Source organism: Mustelus asterias, chromosome 13, assembly GCF_964213995.1.
Source record: "Mustelus asterias chromosome 13, sMusAst1.hap1.1, whole genome shotgun sequence".
Classification (NCBI taxonomy): domain Eukaryota; kingdom Metazoa; phylum Chordata; class Chondrichthyes; order Carcharhiniformes; family Triakidae; genus Mustelus; species Mustelus asterias.
Window position 1 is genome coordinate 82123788 of NC_135813.1, and position 23456 is coordinate 82147243.

General features: G+C 44.1%; 1 protein-coding gene across 1 annotated transcript in view; it reads right to left on the reverse strand.

Moving 5' to 3' along the window:
* Positions 1–201: 201 nt before the first annotated feature.
* The window catches only part of LOC144502827 (syntaxin-2-like), a 70658-nt gene continuing 47403 nt past the window's right edge, over positions 202–23456 (reverse strand). The window contains exons 7-10 of the mRNA XM_078227135.1: positions 16899–16972; positions 14756–14893; positions 7209–7319; positions 202–1859 (exon numbers count right to left, since the gene is read on the reverse strand). Coding sequence (XP_078083261.1) covers positions 1779–1859; positions 7209–7319; positions 14756–14893; positions 16899–16972 — 404 coding nt within the window. The 3' untranslated portion in view covers positions 202–1778. The remainder of the gene's footprint in view (positions 1860–7208; positions 7320–14755; positions 14894–16898; positions 16973–23456) is intronic.

The window sequence follows — 23456 nt, forward strand, 5'->3', positions numbered from 1 at the left end:
ATGTCTCTGCTCTAAAGAACAAGATTTGGAGATGCCGGCGTTGGACTGGGGTAAGCACAGTAAGAAGTCTTCTTTAACCTGGTGTTGTGAGACTTCTTACTAAAGAACAAGACCAGCCTCTTCCGTCTTACAACATAGCCGGAAGTAACTTGCACTCTAAATGTTTTGGAACACTAACATTTCTATGCCAGATGAGTGTGATGGCTTTGATATTATTTATTCTCAAATTTAACAAAACAATTTACACAAGTGGTAATGCAATACAAAGTTAATTTACGTCCCAAAATATCTACAGGATCTAATACAGAATTCTCAGGTTTGATTCTTTTTACATCAAGAGAAAAAAAGGATTATTGCTTTTCAAAAGGGATTATACAACTTTTGAAAAATGCATATAGTTTTTAAAAAGCGTAACAACCTTGAAAACTGACCATTAACAGTGATAATGGGTGTAACGTACAAAGGCAATGTTGCAGAGAGACAATGACTTTCATGTATATTGCTACAATAATCTGGTATTGAACGTGGTGCTCAAGTTATTCACTAAGGTACACAGCAAGTGATCAGCAAATCTGTAATGTCGTATTTACAAGACTGCTTAAAAAAAAACAATCCTTATTGGGTTCATCTTTTAAAACAGAAATATACATAGTCTCCACCTCTAAAACCGGTCTGGTCCACGTTCCATTACCCCTGTGCATAAAGCATCTAAATATTTAGTGTCCATCGTATACTAATGGATACATACAGGCACCTCAAAAATCAGTGACATTTCCAAAATCTTACATTCACCCAGTCTAAAGGTAACGTGTGTACACCCACTGCGACTACACAATATATCCATCATAATGGCTTTTACCCCTTTTCAAGCTGCGTAAACATGACTGGAGCAGGATTTATAAAGTACAATCGTAAGGAGAAGTTTTACCAGGTTGTAGGCTTTTCTTAAAAAAAGTGCAATGAAGCCTCGCTGATGCGGGAGGTAAAGCACGTTTTAATCAAGAGGTTCGAACTCTCAAAACATACAGCTCCTAGTTTACTTATAACTATGCAGAACGTTGATCATTGAGTTCAGGGTCTTTTAACCATTGGCCAAAACCCAACATGGCAAGGTTTTACACTGTAGCACCTCTTGTGGTGGTCCTTGCGTACAACAAAGTGATAACTGAGCTGTCATTCATTCAGGCTCGCCGTCCTGACTCGCTTCCAGTTATTGGCAATGCTTTTTCGATATTCCCCAACATAATGTTTCCCATGTGTGCGTGGGTGGGTGTGTGAGAGAGAGGTGGGGGGGGCTCCATCCTGACTGGAGTGCTAACACCTGTTGTCCGTCGGGGAGTGGAGGGGGGGGGGGCGGGGTGGGGGAGAAAGGGAATTCTTTTTTAAACATTAATCAGCAACACTGATGATGCAAATGACAATATTCTTGCTTCTTCTCATATGGCAGCCAAAAGATCATCGACACTGGAAATCAACAGAATCTTTATGTAAACAGCTTTCAAAGCAAATTGTTAACTTAAAAAATAAACATTTATATGGTATAAAAAAAGAGTCAAGTATTGTACAAACTGGTCAACTAATGGCAGCAAATGCTTTGGTAAGAAGCATTTCACAAGCAACTGTTGTCTGTTGTTGCTACACCTGCATCATCCCGTAACTTAAAAATTGGAGAGTAATGTTCTAAAGGCTCAGCCAGCACGATTAGCTCTATTCAGCAGTGAGGAGGGACCTGTAACAAGAATTCCCGCTCAGTTGTTCCAAGCTGCGGTTGGTGGTCGCTATGATGGGACAGTGACTCCTATGATAATTGCAATGATCACCAGCAGGACCACAACACAAATCAGAATGTAGAACATTTTCTGCAAAAGATATAAGGAAAATAATTACATTTTGGAATTTTTGCGTTGCGATTAAAACTGCCAAAAAACAACTTCAACAGTCGCCAGAAATGGAGAAAAAGAGATGGAAATAAAGTCAAAATTAAAGGAGGGCAGAATGACAGATGACCTTTTATTTATGCTGCAAAGTGGGGCGGCACGGTGGCACCAGTGGTTAGCACTGCTGCCCCTCAGTGCCAGGGATCCAGGTTCAATTCTGGCCTCGGGTGACTGGCTGTGTGGAGTTTGCACGTTCTCCCCGTGTCTGCGTGGGTTTCCTCCCACACTCCAAAGATGTGCGGGTTAGGGTGATTGGCCATGCTAAATTGCCCCCAGTGTTAGGGGGATTAACAAGGTAAATATGTGGGTTATGGGAATAGGGCCTGGGTGAGATTGTGGCCAGTGCAGAGTTGATGGGTCAAATGGCCTCCTTCTGCACTGTGGGGATTTTATGGGATTCTATGAAATAGCCAGCGTAGCGTACGGTGAATTGTTTTCACAGTAAAGCCATTGTTGTGTAAGCCCAGGGGGCAATCAATTTGTACACAGCAAGATCCCAAAACAAATAACTAGATTTAAAATACAACAGGCTGGTTGAGGGGGGGAATGTTGGCCAGGAGACTTTGAATGGGAAGTTATTCTTGGGACCATGGGTGTTGCTGGCAAGGCAAGTATTCGTTTCCTATCGTTAAGAACTGAGTACTCGGCACTTCAGAGGGCATTTATAAATCAACCATGTTGGTGTACAACTGGAGTCATATTAATGCCCAGACTGGATATCACTACCCAAATTAGGAGCGGGCCACTCAGTCCTTTGATCCTGCTCCACATTCACTGCCGACCTAGTTTTAACCTCAATTCCACATTCATGCTAACCCGACCCAGAATCTATTTACTGCCATAAAGATATTCAAAGACTCTACTTCCACTGCCTTCTGAGGAAGAGTGTTCCAGAGTCTTACAACCTTCAAAAATGTATCCTCATCTCTGTCCTAAATGGGCGACTCCTTATTTTTAAACAGTGGTCCCTAGTTCTAGAATCTTCCACAAACATCCTCTCCACATCAAGACTCCTCAGCATCTTATATCTTCCAATCAAGTTGTCTCTTACTCTTCTAAACACCAGCAGATACAAGCCAACCTTGCCTCATAAGACAACTCGTCCATTCCAGGTGTTAGTCTAGTAAGCCTTCTCCGAACTGCTTCCTATACATTTACATCTTTCCTTAAACAAGGAGACCAATGCTGTGCACAGTACTCCAGGGTCTGGTTCCTTTTTTATTCATTTGCGGGATGTGGGTGTCGCTGGCTGGACCAGCATTTATTGCCCATTAGGTGATTAGGTGGTGGTGAGCTGCCTCCTTGAAATGCTACAGTCCCCAAGTCCCCCACCCAGAGCACCTTCTGCATCCCTGCCACCCTCATTGCTTCCTCCAAGTGGTGATCAACATGGAGGAGTACTGATTCATCAGCTGAGGGCTTGGGGGGGGAGGGGGGGGGGTAAGCAGTGTGCATATTGTGCAGAGTCTGATTAACCCTAGTCAAACAAAGCATTGAACTTCCACTTTATAATAATATTTGTGCTCATTTAGTCCCACACTCTCGAGCCGGGGAAGATTTAGGGCTTTGAAAGTCTCCCATTATTTGGTGTAAACATTTTACATTGAAATGCAGCGTATTCAGAGACTGAACACTTGTTTGCGTGTTCAATTCCAAGAATTATTTATTGAAACAAAAGCAGCAATATTGATCAGTTTCGATAGCTCAAAGCAGCAACATTTAAAACCAAATGAGCCCCATTATAAAATGACTATTGGCTTGAGAGTCAAACACCATCTGGGGAAGTTATAGTTACTAATGGGCATCAGACTGGCTGTTTGCCCTATCGCTTCACGGGTGCCCATTCGTATCAAATTGCTGCAGAATCAGGAACATTTTGGTGAAGGATTGATTGAGACGTTAACTCTGTTTTTCTGCCAGTCGTGCCGAGGGTTTCCACGTTTACAGATCAGATTTCTAACCTGTGCAGTATCCGTCTGATCCTTTCTGAATGGGGGTGAGTAACGCAGGCTGGAGTTTTCCACGGGTAAAACAGCTCATTCAGCCCACTTCAATTCAACTTGTGGACACAACAGTCAGTGTTGTCTTAAACAGCGCACAGACAAAACTGCTTCGTATTGTTTAATAGTCCTGAACCCTAGAAGTAATCTGCTCTGCCAAAGGTTACCCTATATCAACCTCTGTTCGTAGAATCCCGACAGTGCAGGAAGTGGCTATTCGGCCCATCGAGCCTGCACTAACAATCCCACCCAGGCCCTATCCCCATAACCCCACGTGTTTACCCTGTTAATCTCCCTGACATTGAGGGTCAATTTAGCATGGCCAATCCACTAACCAGCACATCTTTGGAGTGTGGGAGGAAGCCGGAGCACCCGGAGGGAACCCACGCTGACATGGAGAGAACGTGCAAACTCCACACAGACAGCGACCTGAGGCTGGAATTGAACCCAGGTCCCTGGCGCTGTGCTAACCACTGTGCCTCCCATGTTCTCAGAGTGAGGAGCGATAGGCTCCTGCTTCCTGCCACACAGTTTCATGTTCTAGTTGATGTATTCTGGAAAGATTAATCACAGGATCTTTGACCCCTGACCCCCAGCTCCTCCCCCAGTCCCACCATTTTTTACTTGACACGCCAATTCTTGCGATGTCCCACCCTCCTGCACTAATTTGGAAAGACACTCAAAAACAGAAAATGCTGGAAAATCTCAGCAAGTCTGAGAGCATGTGTGTGGAGAGAGAATACAGCCAACATTGAGAGTCTGGGTGAGACTTTGTCAGAGCTGATTCGAGACATTGGCTCGATTCTCTCTCCTCAGACGCTGCCAGACCTGCTGAGATTTTCCTGGATTTTCTGTTTCAGGTTCCAGCATCCGCAGTAATTTGCTTTGATTTTTGCTTTAGACTCTTTATCAATCCTTTTGAACCCAATTCTACAATTGGATCACACGGTGGCAATTGGCAGCTATTGGACCTGTCACAGGATTAAACAACCAATAAAAATTGAGACTAGTCCTGTTTCCATAGTAACCTAATTGATCATGTGTTACTGATATTGAATCCCAGATCAACTCTGGATCTGGCACAGTTGAAGATTGAGGGACTAAAGCTTTGACAAAGAGCCATCACAGGTCCGAAGGGCCAAGTGGCCTCATTCTGTGCTGCAAGATTCTATGATCGCAAGTCTCGAGAGCAGCTGAAACACGTGGGTAATTTGCAAAGTTTAGTTCCCCCATTGCCATGCGGGCAGATTCTGACGTGCGTCATCAACACTCACTCTAAGGTGCTGAACCAAACATAAAACCAATTAACAACTCTCTCGTCACACCTGCAGCTGAGAGACCATCCAGGTGAGGACAACAAAAAAAATACACAAGAGTCTCTGGTAAATCGCAGAAACCACCAAACCCTTCCAGAGAAACCTTTCAGGACAGGACAAGTGGATCAAAGATCAACAGGAATCTTAAAACATCACTTCACAGAATGCCAACGTCCAAGGAAACAGCGTGGATCAAGAGGAAAGTTGGTGCACGGATCCAAAATCACCTCAGCGACAGGAAGCAGAGAGTGTAGCTGAATGTCTTTCAGGTTAAAGTTAAGTTAAAGTTAATTTATTAGTCACAAGTAAGGCTTACATTAACACTGCAAAGAAGTTACTGTGAAATTCCCCTAGTCGCCACACTCCAGCGCCTGTTCGGGTCAATCCACCTAACCAGCACGTCTTTTGGAGTGTGGGAGGAAACCGGAGCACCCGGGGGAAACCCACGCAGACACAGGAAGAACGTGCAAACTCCACACAGACAGTGGCCCAAGCCAGGAATTGAACCCGGATCCCTGGCTGTGAGGCAACAGTGCTAATCACTGTGGCACCTATAGGCAGCAAGGTGGTTTAAGTAATCTCTCACATGGGTCAGTTTTGCGTTGATTATTCTTTACAGCGGTTAGCATTGCTGCCTCTCAGCGCCAGGGACCTGGGTTCGATTCCAGCCTTGGGTCACTGTCTGTGCGGAGTTTGCATGTTCTCCCCGTGTCTGCATGGGTTTCCACCGGGTGCTCTGGTTTCCTCCCACAGTCTGAAAGACGTGCTGGTTAGGTGCAATGACCCGAACAGGCACCGGAGTGTGGCGACTAGGGGATTTTCACAGTAACTTCATTGCAGTGTTAATGCAAGTCTACTTGTGACACTAATAAATAAAACTTGAATTTTTATAAATGATCTAGACTCTGGTGTGGGGGGCAGTCTTGCGTAGGGATCAGCATCATAAAGTTTGCAGATGAAATTAAACTTGACTAAGTGGTAGATGATGAGGGTGGTTATCAGTTCCAGAATGACAAACAAGATGGTGAAATGGAAGATGGACAGCAGATGGAGTTCAATGTGGAGAAGTGTGAAGTGAGACACTTTGGGAGGGTTTACAGAGGCAATATATTAGAAATAGAATGGTTTTGAAAGGTAGATGAGTTTAATGTCCATATACACAAATCCTCATTGAGGTGGATTAAAAAGCTGTGGGTTACCTGGATTGATAAATAGAGGAACAGAATATAAAATTAAAGAGATCACCCTAGACCTTTAAAAATGACAAGTTAGACCTCAGCTGGGGCATTCTGGACAATGCTGGGCACCACACTTCAGGAAAGATGTAAAGGCCATCGGAAGGGTGCAGAGGAGATTTACCAGGATATTACCGGACGGAGACGAGGGATTTGAGTTATGAGAAGAGGTTGGGAATGTTAGAATTGTTTGCCTTGGAACAGAGATGGTGAAGAGATGGCCAAAGGGAGCATTGAAGATAGAGAGAGATCTTGACAGATTAAGCAGGGAAAGTTTATTTTCTCTGGCAAGTGGGTCGATAACATGAGGTCATGGATTTAAAACCACTGGCAAAAGATCTGGAGGGAAAATAAAAGGAAATATTTCCACAGAGCTAGCTGCCGGGATCTGGAATGTTCTGCCTGTACAGGTGGTGCAAACAGATTCCATCAATAACTTTCAAAAGGGAGTGGACAGGGACTAGAGGATAGAAATTGTAAGCAGGTCTAGGCCATTCAGCCCATCCCAGCTGCTCTGCTATTCATTTTGATCATGGCTGATCATCGAATTCAATCGATGAGAAAGCTATCAAGGTTATAGACAAAAGGTGGGGATGTGGGACTAAGCACAAGTGCTCATTCTCAGAGCTAGCACCAGCACGATGGCCTGAATGGCCTCCTGTGCTAAGGTTGTATAATTCCACGAATGACAATCTGTAAGCAATGAAATAGTAAACTCACCCGCCGTGCTTTGCTCTGGTAGCGAACCGCTCTCTTAGTCTCTTCTTTTGCCCGTTCAATATATTCCGTAGCATTCACCACGTTTGTCTCGATGTTGTTGATCATTTCACCCTTTTTGTTTAGAAAAGGGAAAAACAAAGTCAGTTTAAGAAGCATTGTAAAACATATCCTGTGCCTTGTGTCGCTGCCACTATTTCTTTGCCCAGCACTGAAATGCAGATAGCTGGCAGCTCAGAGTCTCGCTCACTGTCTCACTAACGAATAGAATCACTGAATCCTCCTGTTCAAACACTCAGCCCATCAAATCTACAACCAGCCTTTTCCCCACAAATTACCCAGCATACTGCTGCTCTCTTCCAGCTCCGTCCCAGTGTAAATAAACCATCGAAATTCCCTTTTAACAGAACGCACGGACTCTGTCTCAACACGATTGAGAATTCCGCACTCTGATCTTCCTGTTAATGTCTGGAATCTTGCTTTTTCAATGTGGTCAGTGCATCAGTCCTTGCTCAACATAACTCCTTTCTGATCTTTCAAGCCAAACATCCCTTCAACTTTCTCCTGAACTTTGAGCCCTAACCTCTCTTTACCAACTTCCAATTATGATAAATCTATGCAGCCCCTTTTAGGTCTTTCCTTTCCATACCTGAGGAAGTTGACACTGAGTTGAGCCCTTCCGGTGACCCTCCCTCTGATCACACAGCTCTTGGAGCAGCAGAGATCAAGGCTTTGCGATATCCTATGTGGTAGCCCCCCTGTCCCCGGCACCTTATTGCAACGGACCACTGACATCCAGAGTCTTTTGCAGACTGCAGAGTTCTTCATTTCCGTTAGCCTTTGAGAAATTTTGCTTTCTGCTTTCACCCATCAACAAGCTGGTTCTAATTTTAAGGTTCTGCCCTCTTGCTCTGGGCGCTCCCCGAGGGGGAATTATTTCTCTCTCTTGATCTTGTCAAATCCCATCATCTTAAACAGCTCAATTAGATTAATTGACCACAGCACAGATTAGGGGAACAGAAAAATGAAACTACACTTTAAATTGATAGTTTAACATTGATGGCGCCTTGCATTCTGCAAAGCCAGCTGTGGGGAACATTCGAAATATGATTATTTAAATAAGATCTTGCTTGCTCAAGACAGACCTCTGGAATAATGAGTTTGCCAATGCAATGAACAAGCATGGTGGATGAAAAGGCAAGAGCGAGTGAAGGTGCAAGTGCGTAATGAATAACACTGAGGCTGAAGTAACAGGCACAGGAATCTAAATATTACACCAGTGCACAATACACGAACTGTCTAACTTGTGAGCTGCAGACAGAGCTAGTGTCGAGGCCAAAACAATCCTAAATTGGTGCACAATGCGGTTTTTTTCTCAAGATTATCGATGTGGAAATTTCAGGTGTGAAAATAAATCGACATTTTTGATCCTGTGCGTGTTTGCTTGTACTGGGTGGAAGCTCATGTCTGCAAACTGATGGAATGTCACATTTTTTCCAGAATCGATATCAACGTGCTACATAAATATCACAGTGATTCAACTTTCCCATCGATGGAATGGATGGAATCATGTGAATTTGGTGGTTACCTGTGTTACTGTCCCGTCAGCAGCAATTAGCAAAAGAAGAGAAATCTCATTTATTTTATTACACCTCAAAATTTATTCAGGGAGCTTAGGTTGATGCAACTCTGCTGTGTCACAACATTCAGTGATAGCAGAGAACTGGAAACTCCGTACTGATGTAGGAGGCATTTCAGACAGGCTAAGTGGACATGTCTCGAATACACACAGCACACCAAATATAAATTTACATCAGCAATTGTGTTAACATTTAACAGGAGAAATAACTCTGACATACAGGGCAGCTGATGGCCTAGTGGTATTATCGCTAGACTATTAATCCACAAGCTCAGCTAGTGTTCTGGGGACCCGGGTTCGAATCCCGCCACGGCAGATGGTGGAATTTGAATTCAATAAAAAATATCTGGAATTAAGAATCTACTGATGACCATGAAACCATTGTCGATTGTCAGAAAAACCCATCTGGTTCACTAATGTCCTTTAAGGAAGGATATCTGCTGTCCTTACCTGATCTGGCCTACGTGACTCCAGAGCCACAGCAATGTGGTTGATTCTCAACTGTCCTCAGGCACTAGGGATGGGCAATAAATGCTGGCCAGCCAGGGACACCCATGTCCACGAATGAATAATAGAAAAAATACTCTTCCACCTTCTTCCATCAAGAAAAAGATACGAAAGTCTGAGCTCACGTCCCAACCGACTCGAGAACAGTTTCTTTCCTGCTGTCATCAGAAATTTGAGTGGTCCTACATTATATTAAGTTGATCTTTCTCTACACCCTAGCTATGACTGTAACACCATATTCTGCACTCTCTCCTTTCCTTCTCCTCCATGTATTCTATGAATGGTATGCTTTGTAAAGAAACAATACTTTTCACTGTATACCAATACATGTGACAATAATAAATCTAATCAAATTTTCAACTAGTCAACACTCCGATTTGGGGAGATAATGTCACTGGGCTAGTAATTCAGAGACCCAGGCTAATGCTCTGGGTTCATGGGTTCAAATGCCACCACGACAGCAGGTGGAATTTGAATTCCATTAATAGGAAGAGGCGGCCAATCAGGCCATCTAACCTTTACCATCAATTTAATACAATCATGGTAGACCAGACACTTCAATGCCTTTTACACCCATCATCCCCACAACCCTTTACGTTATTGATAATCAGAAATCTATCAATCTCTGCTTTAAACATTCACAATGACTGAGCTTTCACAGCCCTCTGAGGTAGAGAATTCCAAAGATTCACAACCCTCTGTGTAAAGAAATTTCTCCTCACCCCAGTGGCCCCCCCCTTATTTTGAAATTATGCTTCCGGGTTCTAGACTCCCCAACCAAGGGAAGCATCTTACTTGCATCCACCATGTTTATTCCTTTAAGTATTTTGTAGGTTTCGATTAGATCACCTCTTTCTTTGAAACTCTAGTGAATACAGGCTCGGTTTGCCCACTCTCCCTTCATATAACAGTCCTGCCATCTCCAAAACAAGCCTGGTGAATCTCTGCTGCACTCCCTCTATGACAATAATCATCTTGCTGATGTAAGGGGACCAAAACTGCACAGTACTCCAGGTGCGGTCAAACCCAACTCCTATACAATTGAAGACCTTACTGTTTCTGTACTCAAATCCTCTTCCAATAAAAACTAACATTCCATTAGCCTTCCTAATAGCTTGCTGAATCTGCATGCTAGCCTTCAGTGACTTATGGACAAAGACACCCTGGTCCCTTTGTACATTTATACTTTCTAATTTCTTAGCATTTAGGAAATGCTCCGAACATCTGTTCCTTCTACCAAGGTGGATTTCATTTTTCCACATTATGTTCCATCTGCTATGTTCTTGTTCACTCACTAAGTCTGTCCAAATCCTCCTGTAGCCACTTTATATGTTCCCATAACTCTCATTCCCGCCTAGCTTTGTATGATCCGCAAACTTGGAAAGATTACATTTGGTTCCCACATCCAAATCATTGATACATATTGTAAACAGCTGGAGCCCAAGTACTGATCCTTGCCGTACCCCACTAGCCACAGCTGGCCAATGCGAGAATGACCCATTTATTCCTACACTGTTTCCTGCCTGGTAGCCAATCCTTAATCCATGCCAGTGTATTGCCTGCTATCCCATGTGCTTTGCTTTTGCTAACCAACTTCCTGTGGGGGAAAAGCTTTCTGAAAATCCAAATATACCACGTCCATCGACTCCTAATTTTGTTAGTAACATCCCCAAAAAACTCCCAACAAGGGATAGGGGATTTTCACAATAACTTCATTGCAGTGCTAATGTAAGCCTACTTATGACACTAATAAATAAACAAATAAATAAACTTAAGTTCGGCAAAACCTAATTTCCCATTTGTAAATCCATGTTGACTCTGCCCAATCAGATCAATATTCCCCACGTGTCCATTTACCATACTCTTTATATTCCAGCATTTCCCCCTCCACGGCTGACAGGCTAACAGGTCTGCAGTTCCCTGTTTTCTCTCTCCCTCCCTTATTAAGCAATGGGGTGACATTTGCTACTTTCCAAATCTTCAGGAAGCATTCCAGAATCTATTGAATTTTGGAAGATGATCACTAATTCACCTGCTGTCTCTATTGCAACTTTTTCAATACTCTGGGATGTAGAATATCACGTCCTGGGGACTTGCAAATTTCAGTCCTGTAAATTTCTCCAATACAATCTTTACTTATCCCAATTTCCTTCAACTCCTCATTCTACCTAGTCCCCTGGATCTTTACATCTGGGAGATTTCCTTCGTCTTTCTTGGTGAAAACAGACACAAAGTAATCATTTAGCTTCTCTGCCATTTCTCGATTCCCCATTGTGAATTCGCCTGACACTACCTGTGATGGAGCCACATTTGTCACAGCCAAACCTTTCCTTTTCATAAAAAATGTTAGTTTTTTTTGCTAGATTGTATTCATATTATATTCATACTTTCATTTTCAGTTTCTTGGCCTTCCTTGTTACGTTCCAAAAACTTCCCAACCCTCAAGATTACCACTATCGTTATAAGCTTTTTCTTTTAATCTTGTACAGTCTGTTAGTTCCTTTGTCAGCTACGGTTGACTGGCTTTTTTGGGGCTTTTGCACCTTGAAGGAATGCGTAGGTGCCATAAACTATGTAATCGTTCTTTGAAGAGTATCCATTGCCTATGCACAGTCATTCTTTTTAATATATTCTCCCAATCCACCTCAGCCAATCTTCCCTCATCTCTTCATAATTTCCTTTGCTCAACTTTCACACCCTGGTTTCAGATTGAACTTCACTTTCAAACAATGTAAAATTCTGCCATTGTGCTCATTCGTCCCGAAATGTTGTTTTACAGCAAGATTAGCTAGCCCTTTTTCATTACATAATGCCACATCTGGAATAGCCTGTCCTCGAGTTGGCTCCTCAACATTCTCTTCTAGAAACCCACCCCTAACACGTCAAAACCTCATCTTCCACAGCACTAATGCTCACTTGATTTAACCAGTAAATAAACAGATTGGAGTCACCCATGATTACAACATTGCCCATACTGCATGCTTCTCATCTCCTGATTAATACCATGCCTCACATTACCACTACTACTAGGTACCTACAAATAACTCCTAAACAGTGTCTCCTGCCCTTTGCTAATTCTTAGCTCCATCCAAGCAGAATCCACACATTATTCTTCCGATCTGAGATCTTCCCTTACTCACTGATCCCATTCCTTATCAGTGCAACTTTGCTTCCTTTCCCTTCTTGTCTGTCCTTCCTAACCATTGAATATCCTTGAATATTCAGTTCCCAATCTTGGTCACTATGCGGCCATGTTTCTGTAATGGTGATTATATCATATCCATTTACCTCTATCTGTGCCTTTTGATCATCTACTTACGAATGCTGCAGGTACTCAGGTAGAGTGCCCTTAACTTTGTCTTTTTCACATCATTCCACATTCAAGGCTTTGCTTTCTTTCTCCTGCCTTCTAGTCCCATTCCTGTTCCCAACTTTACTTCCTTGCAATTTGGGCCACCCCTCGGGTTCCTACCCTCCTGACAAGCCACTCAGTTCAAGGGTAATTAGGGACGGGGAACAAACGCTGGCCCTGCCTGAGTCAGCCGAAGTAATAAAGAAAAAAATGTTGCAGACATGGGATTAAAGACTGGGAACGGGATTTTCCGGTCACGCTCGCCCCAAGGACAGAAGATCCCGCTTGAGGTCAACGAACCTTTGCCTGGTCCACCCCTGCCCAGTACGATGCCCGTGGCCGGTGGGGTGGGAAAATTCCACCCCAGGTGTCTTTAGGTGAGGCAGGGTGAAGAGCAGGGAATAATTGGACCAGGCTACACAAAACTAATTTAGCCTGTGTCTTACAGATTTACATTATTATTCCCCACACCCATATTTATGAAGGAACATGTCTACACTGGGAGCGCGGATAAATATTAACAGGGAGTGCAGAAAGATGCAAGCTTTAATAGATTAAATAATGTGTTTCGGTTGTTAAAAAATGTAAGTTGGTTTAGATCAATCCTTAGGATAACGCAGGGCTGGAAAATAAACCGAGGTTGCAAGATTGCAGCTTCTGTTTCAAGGAATGTCAGGAAAAGGAAAGGACACAACCAAAAAGGGGAAGAATTGGATCTGTATCAAATAATTCCATTTCAAATAATCTTCATTCTGGTCTTCTAAACTTTGATATGATCTTTATTTCGCTATTCGTGCTGTTAAGTAAAATCTCTGTTTCAAAGAACAGTAGAGCACAGGAAGAGGCCCTTCGACCCTCCAAGCCTGCGCCGATCATGATGCCCGCCTAAACTAAAACCGTATGCACTTACGGAGTCCGTGTCCTTCCATCCCCATCCCATGTGTTTGTCTAGTTGTCCCTTAAATGCCGTTATCTTACCTGCTCCCACCACCTCCCTGGGCAGCGTGTTCCAGACATTCATCACTCTCTGTAAAAAAACTTGCCCCGCACATCTCCTCTAAACTTTTCCCCATGCACCTTAAACCTACGTCCCTTAGTACTTGACTTTTCTATCCTAGGAAAGAGCATCTGACTTTCCCCAAACATCAGGAGCAGACTTGTGCTAAAGAGCAATACCACATCCTGGCAAGAGGGATAATATAAAAGAGGATTGTGCTTTGCTGAATTCCTCGTTTCAGTCAGCAAGCCTGACCCCAAGTTTCCGGATCTTTGTCATTCAATTTACTCTCCAATATTCTGGAACCATGTCCGCCTTTGGACCCATCCTTTTTTTCTATCCTTGCCCAATTATCACCGTTAATGAATCACTCCTGCCTTCCACCCCATAATCAAATTAACCCCTTTGTTCTCATTTTGGACACTCCATCTCCCCGACCCTTTCCATAGTTGTGTATTTCAAACTGCTCATCTTTAATACCCTCTACCTGTGATGAAAGGTCAGAGGAATGAAGCATCAACTCGGTTTCCACCTAACCTGCCCAGTACTTCCAGCGTGTGTGTTTCTAGTATTCACATAAGCTTACCAACTTTGGCACTGTGCTGGACAAGCTTTCCTTCAGTGTCCAATGACAATGGAGCAATCCTTTTGCAACAAAGACTTGGAGGCTTTGTGACTTGTACAGACAGCGAGTGGTGTTTGTTTTTAATGGTCACCATCCAATCGACCTTCAGGTGGTTCAAACACCGTCTGTGCAGCGTTATCTAATACACCTTCACTCCGCAGTGTCCAGGCAGCAACCATTTCATGTGTCACTCCACAACATTCAGCTAACGACAGAAACATGCATATTGTGGAAACAAAATGCACATCAGGAAACAGCTGGTTTAGGAGTTAATTTCTCACCCTGTACACATTCCCAAGGGCCGTATGTGCCTGCATGCTGCCCCACAACACGCAGCGTGGGCATTCACTCTACCTGTGGAAATAACTTTAAAATGGATTGTTAAACAGCCACCAAACATCAAAAACCCAGAAACTTTCAGACACTTCACCTGCTGTTCCACGAACATGGCCATGTCCACAAACATGTCGTGCAACTCTCGTATGCTTGCTTCCAGTTTGATTATGTCTTTGTGGCGTGATTCAATCTCATTAAGAGCTTGTCTGGTGATCTGAGTGTCTGATATGATCTGTAAAGAAATAGATCAGGGAAATGATTGCTGCAATCGGTGAGGATTCTAACTATCTGCTTCTTTCTGATGTTCAGAAAGGTTTAAAATGGTCACCAGGCTGCTCTTGCAACCCACTCTGAAGGGTAGGGAGGAAGCAAACACATTGTTTCTTCCACAGGGTCACCCAGATAATTACTACAGCTCAGTTAAAAACCTTCACAAGGGAGACTTTTGTATTTACACCAGATGATGCTCTTAGATTTTAGTGGGGCGGGGGGGGGGAAATATCTTAAAGACCACTATCAGCTTACCTCATCTTCTCAGAGAAAAGAGCTTAATCTTGTTCAGTCTTTCCTGATGATTGCAACCACTTCATAGAATCCCTACAGTGCAGAAGGAGGCCATTCAGCCGATCGAGTCTGCACAGACTCTTTTTCCCCCCCCATCCTATTCCCACAACCCCACACATTTTCCATGGCTAATCCATTTAACCAACACATCTGGACACATGGAGGGGCAATTTAGCATGGCCAATCCACCAAACTTATAGCGGCACAGTGGCACAATGGTTAGCACTGCTGCCTCACAGCGTCAGAGACCTGGGTTCGATTCACAGCTTGGGTCACTGTCTCTGCGGAATCTGCACATTCTCCCCGTATCTGCATGGGTTTCCTCCGGGTGCTCCAGTTTCCTCCCACAGTCCAAAAGGCGTGCTGGTTAGTTATATTGTCCATGCTAAATTCTCCCTCAGTGTACCTGAACAGGCGCCGGAGTGTGGCGACTAGGGGATTTTCACAGTAACTTCATTGCAGTGTTAATGTAAGCCTACTTGTGACACTAATAAATAAAGTAAAAACTGAACTAACCTGCACTGGTTCTGGTATCATCTTTGTAAAATCTTTTCTTGTACCTTCTCCATATCCTTTTTGTAATATGGAGATCAGAACGATGCACAGTACTCAGTGTGGTCTAATCAAGGCTTGATACAAGCTCAACACATCCATTATGTTTTTCAAGTCTACCCTCCTAGAAATGAACTTTGTTTTGTTTGCTTTTTTATGGCCTGATTAATCTATGTCATTCCTTTTAGTGATTTGTGTATCTGTATCCCCAGATCCCTCTGCCTAATTGAGACACTTATTTCCCAAGGGGTTTACGGCTTCCTTATTCATCCCATCAAAGATTGGGAACTCAGTAAACTGGGAGAACTTCCCAGAGCGTTGGCGTAGTGTCTCATCTGATAGTTGGCACTTCCGACAGCGTTCCTTCAGTGTGGCATTGGAGTGTTGGCCTGGGTATTGGATACAATCTCTGGCTTGGGGCTTCAACTCGTGACATTATGATTCAGAGTTGAGAGCTCTACTCGGAGCCAGAATGGGTGGGGGAGGAGAGAGGCGCGAAATGTCTGTAGACTCATCTCACTGCTCCATAGCAATATGCTGGCGGAAAGCGTTTATTCATGTTTTTAAATCATGCTTTCTATAAACTGTAGAAGTTAAACCAGATAAATGCCATCATAAAAACACTCAGCAGATCAGAGAGCAGCTGTGGAAAAAGATTTAATGTTTCAGGTCAACAACTCTTAGTCTGTTAGAACGGAAACATTAACTCACTCCCCACACACGCCACCTGAACCATAGCATCCCTACAGTGCAGGAGGAGGCCATTCGTCCCATCAAGTCTGCACTGACCACGATCCCACCCAGGCCCTATTCCCCTAACCCCACATATTTACTCCGCTAATCCCCTGACACTAGGGTCAATTTAGCATGGCCGATACACCTAACCCACACAATCTTTGGACTGTGGGAGGAAACCGGAGCACCTGGAGGAAACCCACACAGACATAGGGAGAACGTACAAACTCCACAAAGACATTGACCCAAGGCTGGAATCGAACCCGGGTCCCTGGCGCTGTGAGGCAGCAGTGCTAACCACTGTGTCACCGTGCCTGGCCTGATGAATATTTCCAGCATTTTCTACACACATTTCAGGTTTCCAGTGTCTGCAGCATTTTGCTTACATCAGATGTGAAAATAGATGGGTTGCCACTTTCCAACATCTCTTCCAGTTCATCATCAGTGGTTGTCTTCCCAGCTGTCAAAGCAAAGTAGACACAATTAACTCAAAGATTTCCAATGCGCTGTCATTCAATTTCCCAATCTGCAGGTTACAAAGCGACATAAATGGACTATAAAAAGCAGTAAAGGAATATCCAAAATCTTGCTTTAAATCAGCACTGCAAGACTACCACTCACTCACTTGAGGCCCAAAATGGACAACCTTTAAATCAGTTAAGATGGGGCACTCATCAATGCAGGCGAGAGTCAGAAAGTGTCTGAAGGGGAAGTTACGCATGGACCCATTCCATTACAGCTGACTTTTTAAAATCCCACTTCCACTGCCCTTCAGTGAGTCAGTTCCAGTAAAGATTTGATGTTCTGCTGTTGCCGTTTTCAGCTCCTCTGTGTTTCTCCTTGTCAGGATGGTGAGTGGCTTGAAGGAGAACTTGCAGGTGATGGAGGAGTTCCCATGTACTTCTAGACGGTAACGGTCATGGGTTTGGAAGAGGCTGTCCGAGTTGAGTTGCTGCAGCGCATCTTATAGGTGGCCCACTCTGCTGCTACTGCGTGGCATTGGTGGAGGAGTGAATGTTTAAGTCGGTGGATAGGGTACCAATCAAGCAGCTGCTTTGTCCTGGATGGTGTTGAGCTTAGTGTGTTGTTGGAGCTGCGCCCATCCAGGCAAACAGAGTATTCCACCACACTCCTGACTTGTGCCTTGCTTGTGGACAGGCTTTGGAGAGTCAGGAGATGATTGTTCACTGCAGGATTCCTAGTCTCTGACCTACTCATTCATAGAATCCCTACAGTGCAAGAGGCCATTCAGCCCATTGAGTCTGCACCGACCACAATCCCAGGCCCTATATCCATAACCCCACATATTTACCCTGCTAATCCCCGATACTACGGTCAATTTAGCATGGCCAATCCACCTAACCCGCACATCTTTGAACTGTGGAAGGAAACTGGAGCTCCTGGAGGAAACCCACGCAGACATGGGGAGAATGTGCAAACTCCACACAGACAGAGACCCGAGGCCGGAATTGAACCCGGATCCCTGGTGCTGAGAGGCAGCAGTGCTAACCACTGTGCCATCGTGCTGCCCTTTAGCCATGGTGTTTATACTGTTAGTCCAGTTCAGCTTTTGGTCAGTGGTAATCCCCAGGATGTTGAGAAACTGTCCCAAGCACACCAAGCCCCAAAAGGAGAGATTAGAGCAGGTGACAAAAAAGTCTGGTCAAAGTCATTGAGTTTTAAAGGTTTTGGGTAGGGCCAGGCCATGAAAGGATTTAGAAACAAGGATGAAAATTTTAAAACCAAAGCATGAAGTGGCGATGGCCTAGTGGTATTATTGCCAGACTACGAATTCAGAAAGTCAGCTAACATTCTGGGGATCTGGGTTCGAATCCCGCCACGGCAGATGGTGGAATTTGAATTCAATAAAAATATCTGGAATTAAGAATCTACTGGTGACTATGAAACCACTGTCAGTTGTCGGAAAAGCCCATCTGGTTCACTAACGTACTTTAGGGAAGGAAATCTGCTGTTCTTACCCGGTCTGGCCTACGTGTGACTCCAGAGCCACAGCAATGTGGTGACTCTCAACTGCCCTCTAAGGGCAACTAGGGATGGGCAATAAAAGCTGACCAGCCAGCGATGCCCATGTCACAGGAATGAATAAAAATTGTTTAACTGGGAGTCAGTGTAGGACAGTAAACACGGGTAATTTTGTGCAAGTTAGACACAGGCAGTGGAACTTGGATAAAGGGCGTGGGGGGGGGGGTAAAATGAGGGGCTGGCCAGGATGGTGTTGGAATAATCAAGCAGGGATGTAACAGAGGGATGAGGATTTTGCCAGATGAGTGTCAAAGTCAGGTGATGTTAGGGAAGTGGGAATTATGGTCTTAGTGACAGTGCAGAGTTGAAAGATCAACTTGGGGTCAAATATGACACCAAAGCCGTGAACAATTTGGTTCAAGCTCATACAGTTGCCAGGGAAAGGAGAGAGGGTGGTGAGGGAATGGAGTTTATGGCCAAGTAATATCTGATCACATAAAATAACTGAGGGCAGAAACAAACAAGCATTTTTACACAAGGAATCCCCTTAAAACATTACTTCCAATGCACTTCATCCATAGCACAATTTTATAAATTTTGCTGTAAAATATTTTTACAGCTGAACGGACGGGAAGGGAATGAGGGGTGAAAATATTCAGTAACTGACAGTTGGGAGAGGCCAAGCGAATTATAGAAAACCTGACTTTACACATTCCACATCAGATGAGATCAGCGAGTGCACAATGAGTGGGGAATTATTTCAATAAGCACAGGTCAATGATGCGAATGCTGAATGGTTTCATTCTCTTTAAAGTGCTAGTCTGTTACAGGATTTCAGAATGGGCTATTAAATACCCATTGGCCACAATAAGCGCACGTCAGTACATTCAGAATGTGAGAAAGCCAATTGCCCCGTTGGGAGTTCATGAAAGGGTCCATGATGCAATCTAGATGGTGCATTAAAAACACAACTCTATCACAGACAAGTCAATGCAGCGCAGTGGTGCGTTCATAAATTTAAGCAGAAAGATATGTAAATTATCCCTCCCTCGCTCTGCAATCTCCTCCAGCCCCAAAACCCCAAAGACATCTGCATCTTCACTGATTTGCCGTGGGATGTTTTAACAAGAGTCAGTGATTAGACTGGATCTCGCTTAACAAGTCATTTAGACAGACGATAACTCCCACAGTGCAGCACTCCTTCAGCACTGCCCTGGAGAGACAGCTTCAAGTCTGGGGAAGGGTTTGAACCCACAAAACTCAGGCTGGAGAGGCAAAGATTGCTACATACTGACCACAGCTGGCAGGTACTAAAGCATCTTCCAAAACCAACGTGGCGGGATAACTGAAATTAACATCCAACATTTTGAACAATTCTCCCTAGGCTAGCAATCTGCAGAACGTGTTGCCTTAGCATTCACAATGGCTGGGCTATTTTCTCTTCACCCAATTCCATACTTAGCCTATGTGACTCGGGACAATGGATGTGCGGGTTAGGTTGACTGACTATGCTAAATTGCCCCTTAGTGTCCTGGGATGTGTAGGTTAGAGGGATTTAGCCGGGTAAATGTGTGGGGTTGTGGGGATGGGACCTGGAGTGGGATTGTTGTCAGTGCAGACTCGATGGGCTGAATGTCCTCCTTCTGCTCTGTAGGGTTTCTATGATTTCTATGACAATTCCTCAGTTCCCCAAGTGGCAATGCAGACCGTAACAATGCAATGTTGCATTTATCCAACATATTCACAGAATCTCAAAATAAAATTGGGCGGTGGCACAGTGGTTAGCACTGCTGCCTCACAGCTCCAGGGACCTGGGTTCAATTTCGGCCTTGGGTGAGTTGGTGCGGATTTCAGCACATTCTTCCCGTGTCTGCATGGGTTTCCTCCCACAGTCCAAAATTCTGCAGGTTAGGTAGATTGGCTGTACTAAATCAACCCCTTAGTGTTCTAAGATGTGCAGGTTAGGTGGATTGGCCATGGGAAATGCGGGGTTACGGGGATAGGGTGGGGGAAGAGGGCCTAGGTTAGATGCTTTGTCGGAGAGTTAGTGCAGACTCGATGGGCTGAATGGCCTCTTCTGCACTGCAGAGATTCCATGATTCTATGACAGCACAAGAAGCCATTCAGCCTGTGTCAATTCTTTCAAGAGTAATCCAGTTAGTCCTGCTGCTCTCTACCTTTTCCTCATATCCCTGCAGTTCCTGGAAATACTCTCCTTCAAGTACTTATCCTATTCCCTTTTAAAGCCACATGTTGAATCACTACCGTCGCCTGTCTAGGCAGCGAATTTCAAATCCTAATGTGTTGCATAAAAAGGAGTTCCTCCGGATGTCTCCTCTGGTTCTTTAGCCAATCACCTTTCATCTATGCACTTTGCTTAATGACCTTCCAGCCATTAGAAACCATTTCTCAGATGCTGAACACCTCGAATTTCCTCTTTGCCTTCTCTGCCCTTATGCAGCACGACCCCCGTCGCTCCCATCTATTCACATAACTATAATCCTTCATCCCTAGAACCAAGACAATTGGAATATAATGTGAATAAGTGAGAGGTTATCCACTTGAGAAAGAAACAAAGGCAGAATATTTCTTAAATGGGGAGAGGCTTGGAAGTGTTGATTGCCCACAGGGATCTGGGTGACATTGTTCATGAGTCACTAAAAGTGAGAGCTAGCAGATGCAGCAAGTAATTAGAAAGTCAGATGATATGCTGCCCTCCATCACAGGGGGATTTGAGTACAGGAGTTGTATTTGCTGCAATTGTATAGAGCCTTGATGAGACTACACCTGAAGCATCGTGTACAGTTTTAGTCTTCTTATCCAAGGAAGAATAGAGGGAGTGCAAAGGAGGGAGGCTCACCCCAAGATGGTGGGATTGTTTTCTGAGGAGAGATTGAGGAAACTGGTCAGGTGTTCTCTAGAGTTTGAGAGGCGATTTCATTGAAACTTACAAAACTCTTACAGGGTGGATGTTGATGGGATGTTTCTAGAATTAGGTGATTCTAGAACTAGGGGACACAACCTCAGAATAAGGGGCAGGCCATTGAAGACCAAGTTAAGGAAGAATTTCTTCACTCAGGGTATGAATCTTTGGATTTCTGGAGAATGACATCAAGAGATGGAGACATTGTGGAAAAGCGGTACTGACGTGGAGGTTAATAGAAACAGAAACAAGAGTAGGCCATTCGGCCCTTCGAGCCTGCTCCACCATTCATTTTGATCATGGTTGATCATCAAATTCAATATCTTGATCCCCCTCTTCCTCCCATATCCCTTGACCCCTTTAGCCCCAAGAGCTATATCTAATTTCTTCTTGAAATCACAACATTTTGGCCTCAACTACTTTCTGTGGTAGTGAATTCCACACATTCACCACCCTCTGGGTGAAAAAATTTCTCCTCACCTCTGTTCTAAAAGCTTTACTCCTTATCCTCAAACAATGACCCCTAGTTCTGGACTTCCCCAGCATTGGGAACATCCTTTCTGAATCTACCCTGTCTAACCCTGTTAGAATTTTAAGTTTCTATGAGATCTCCTCTGTCTTCTAAACTTCAATGAATATAATCCTAACCGATTCTTCTCAGATGACAGGTCTGCCATCCCAAAAATCAGCCTGGTAAACCTTTGCTGTACTCCCTCTATAGCAAGAGCATCCTTTCTCAGATAAGGAGACCAAAACTGCACTCAATACGCCAGGTGTGGCCTCACCAACACCCTATACAATTGCAACAAAACATCCCTATCCCTATAATCAAATCCTCCTGCTATGAAAACCAACATACTATTTGCCTTCTTTGCTGCATGTTGTAACTGCGCGCTTACTCTCAGCGACTGATGTACGAGGACTCCAAGGTCTCGTTGAGTATCCACCTCTCAATTTACACCTATTAAAGTAATAATTTGTCTTCCTATTATTACTACCAAGGTGGATAACCTCACATTTATCCACATTATACTGCATCTGCCATGCAGATGCCCACACAGCCTGTCCAAATCACGCTGAAGCATCTCTGCATCCTCCTCACAACTCACCCTCCCAACCAACTTTGTATCATCTGCAAATTTGGAGATAATACATTCAAGTTCCCTCTTCCAAATCATTAATATATAATGTTAACAGTTGGGGTCCTAGCACAGATCCCTGCGGAATCCCACTCGTCACTGACTACCAATCGGAAAAAGACCCATTTATGCCAACTACAGGAGTTCCCTAAGTATTTTGGGATGAAGATCATCAGAACCTGGAGATTTATCCACCTTCAATCCCAATTTCCCCAAAACCTTTTCTCTACTAATGCTGATTTCCTTCAGCTCCTCACTAAAACACGCTTCTCTCAGCACTTCTGGCACATTGCTTCAGTCTTCACAAAGGAAGACATGAATAAAGTACAAATTTAATTCCTCAGCTATTTCTTTATTCCTCGTTATGAATTCTCCCGTTTGAATGTAAGAGATCTACACTCTTTTTTGTCAGTCTTTTTCTCTTTACATATCTATAGAAACTTTGTCAGTTTTTATGTTCCCTGCTAGCTTACTTTCATACTCTATTTTTCCCCTCCTTAATCAATTCCTTGGTCCTCCTTTGCTGAATTTTAAACTGCTCCCAATCCTCAGGCCTATTGCTTTTTCTTGCCAATTTGTATACTCAGGTGATTCTAATGTGTCGGTGCAGACTCGATGGGCCGAAGGGCCTCTTCTGCACTCTAATGATTCTATGGCTCGGGTCACTGTCTGTGTGGAGTTTGCACATTCTCCTCGTGTCTGCGTGGGTTTCCTCCGGGTGCTCCGGTTTCCTCCCACAGTCCAAAGATGTGCGGGTTAGGTTGATTGGCCAGGTTAAATTGCCCCTTAGTGTCCTGGGATGCGTAGGTTAGAGGGATTAGTGGGTAAAATATGTGGGGGTAGGGCCTGGGTGGGATTGTGGTCGGTGCAGACTCGATGGGCCAAATGGCCTCCTTCTG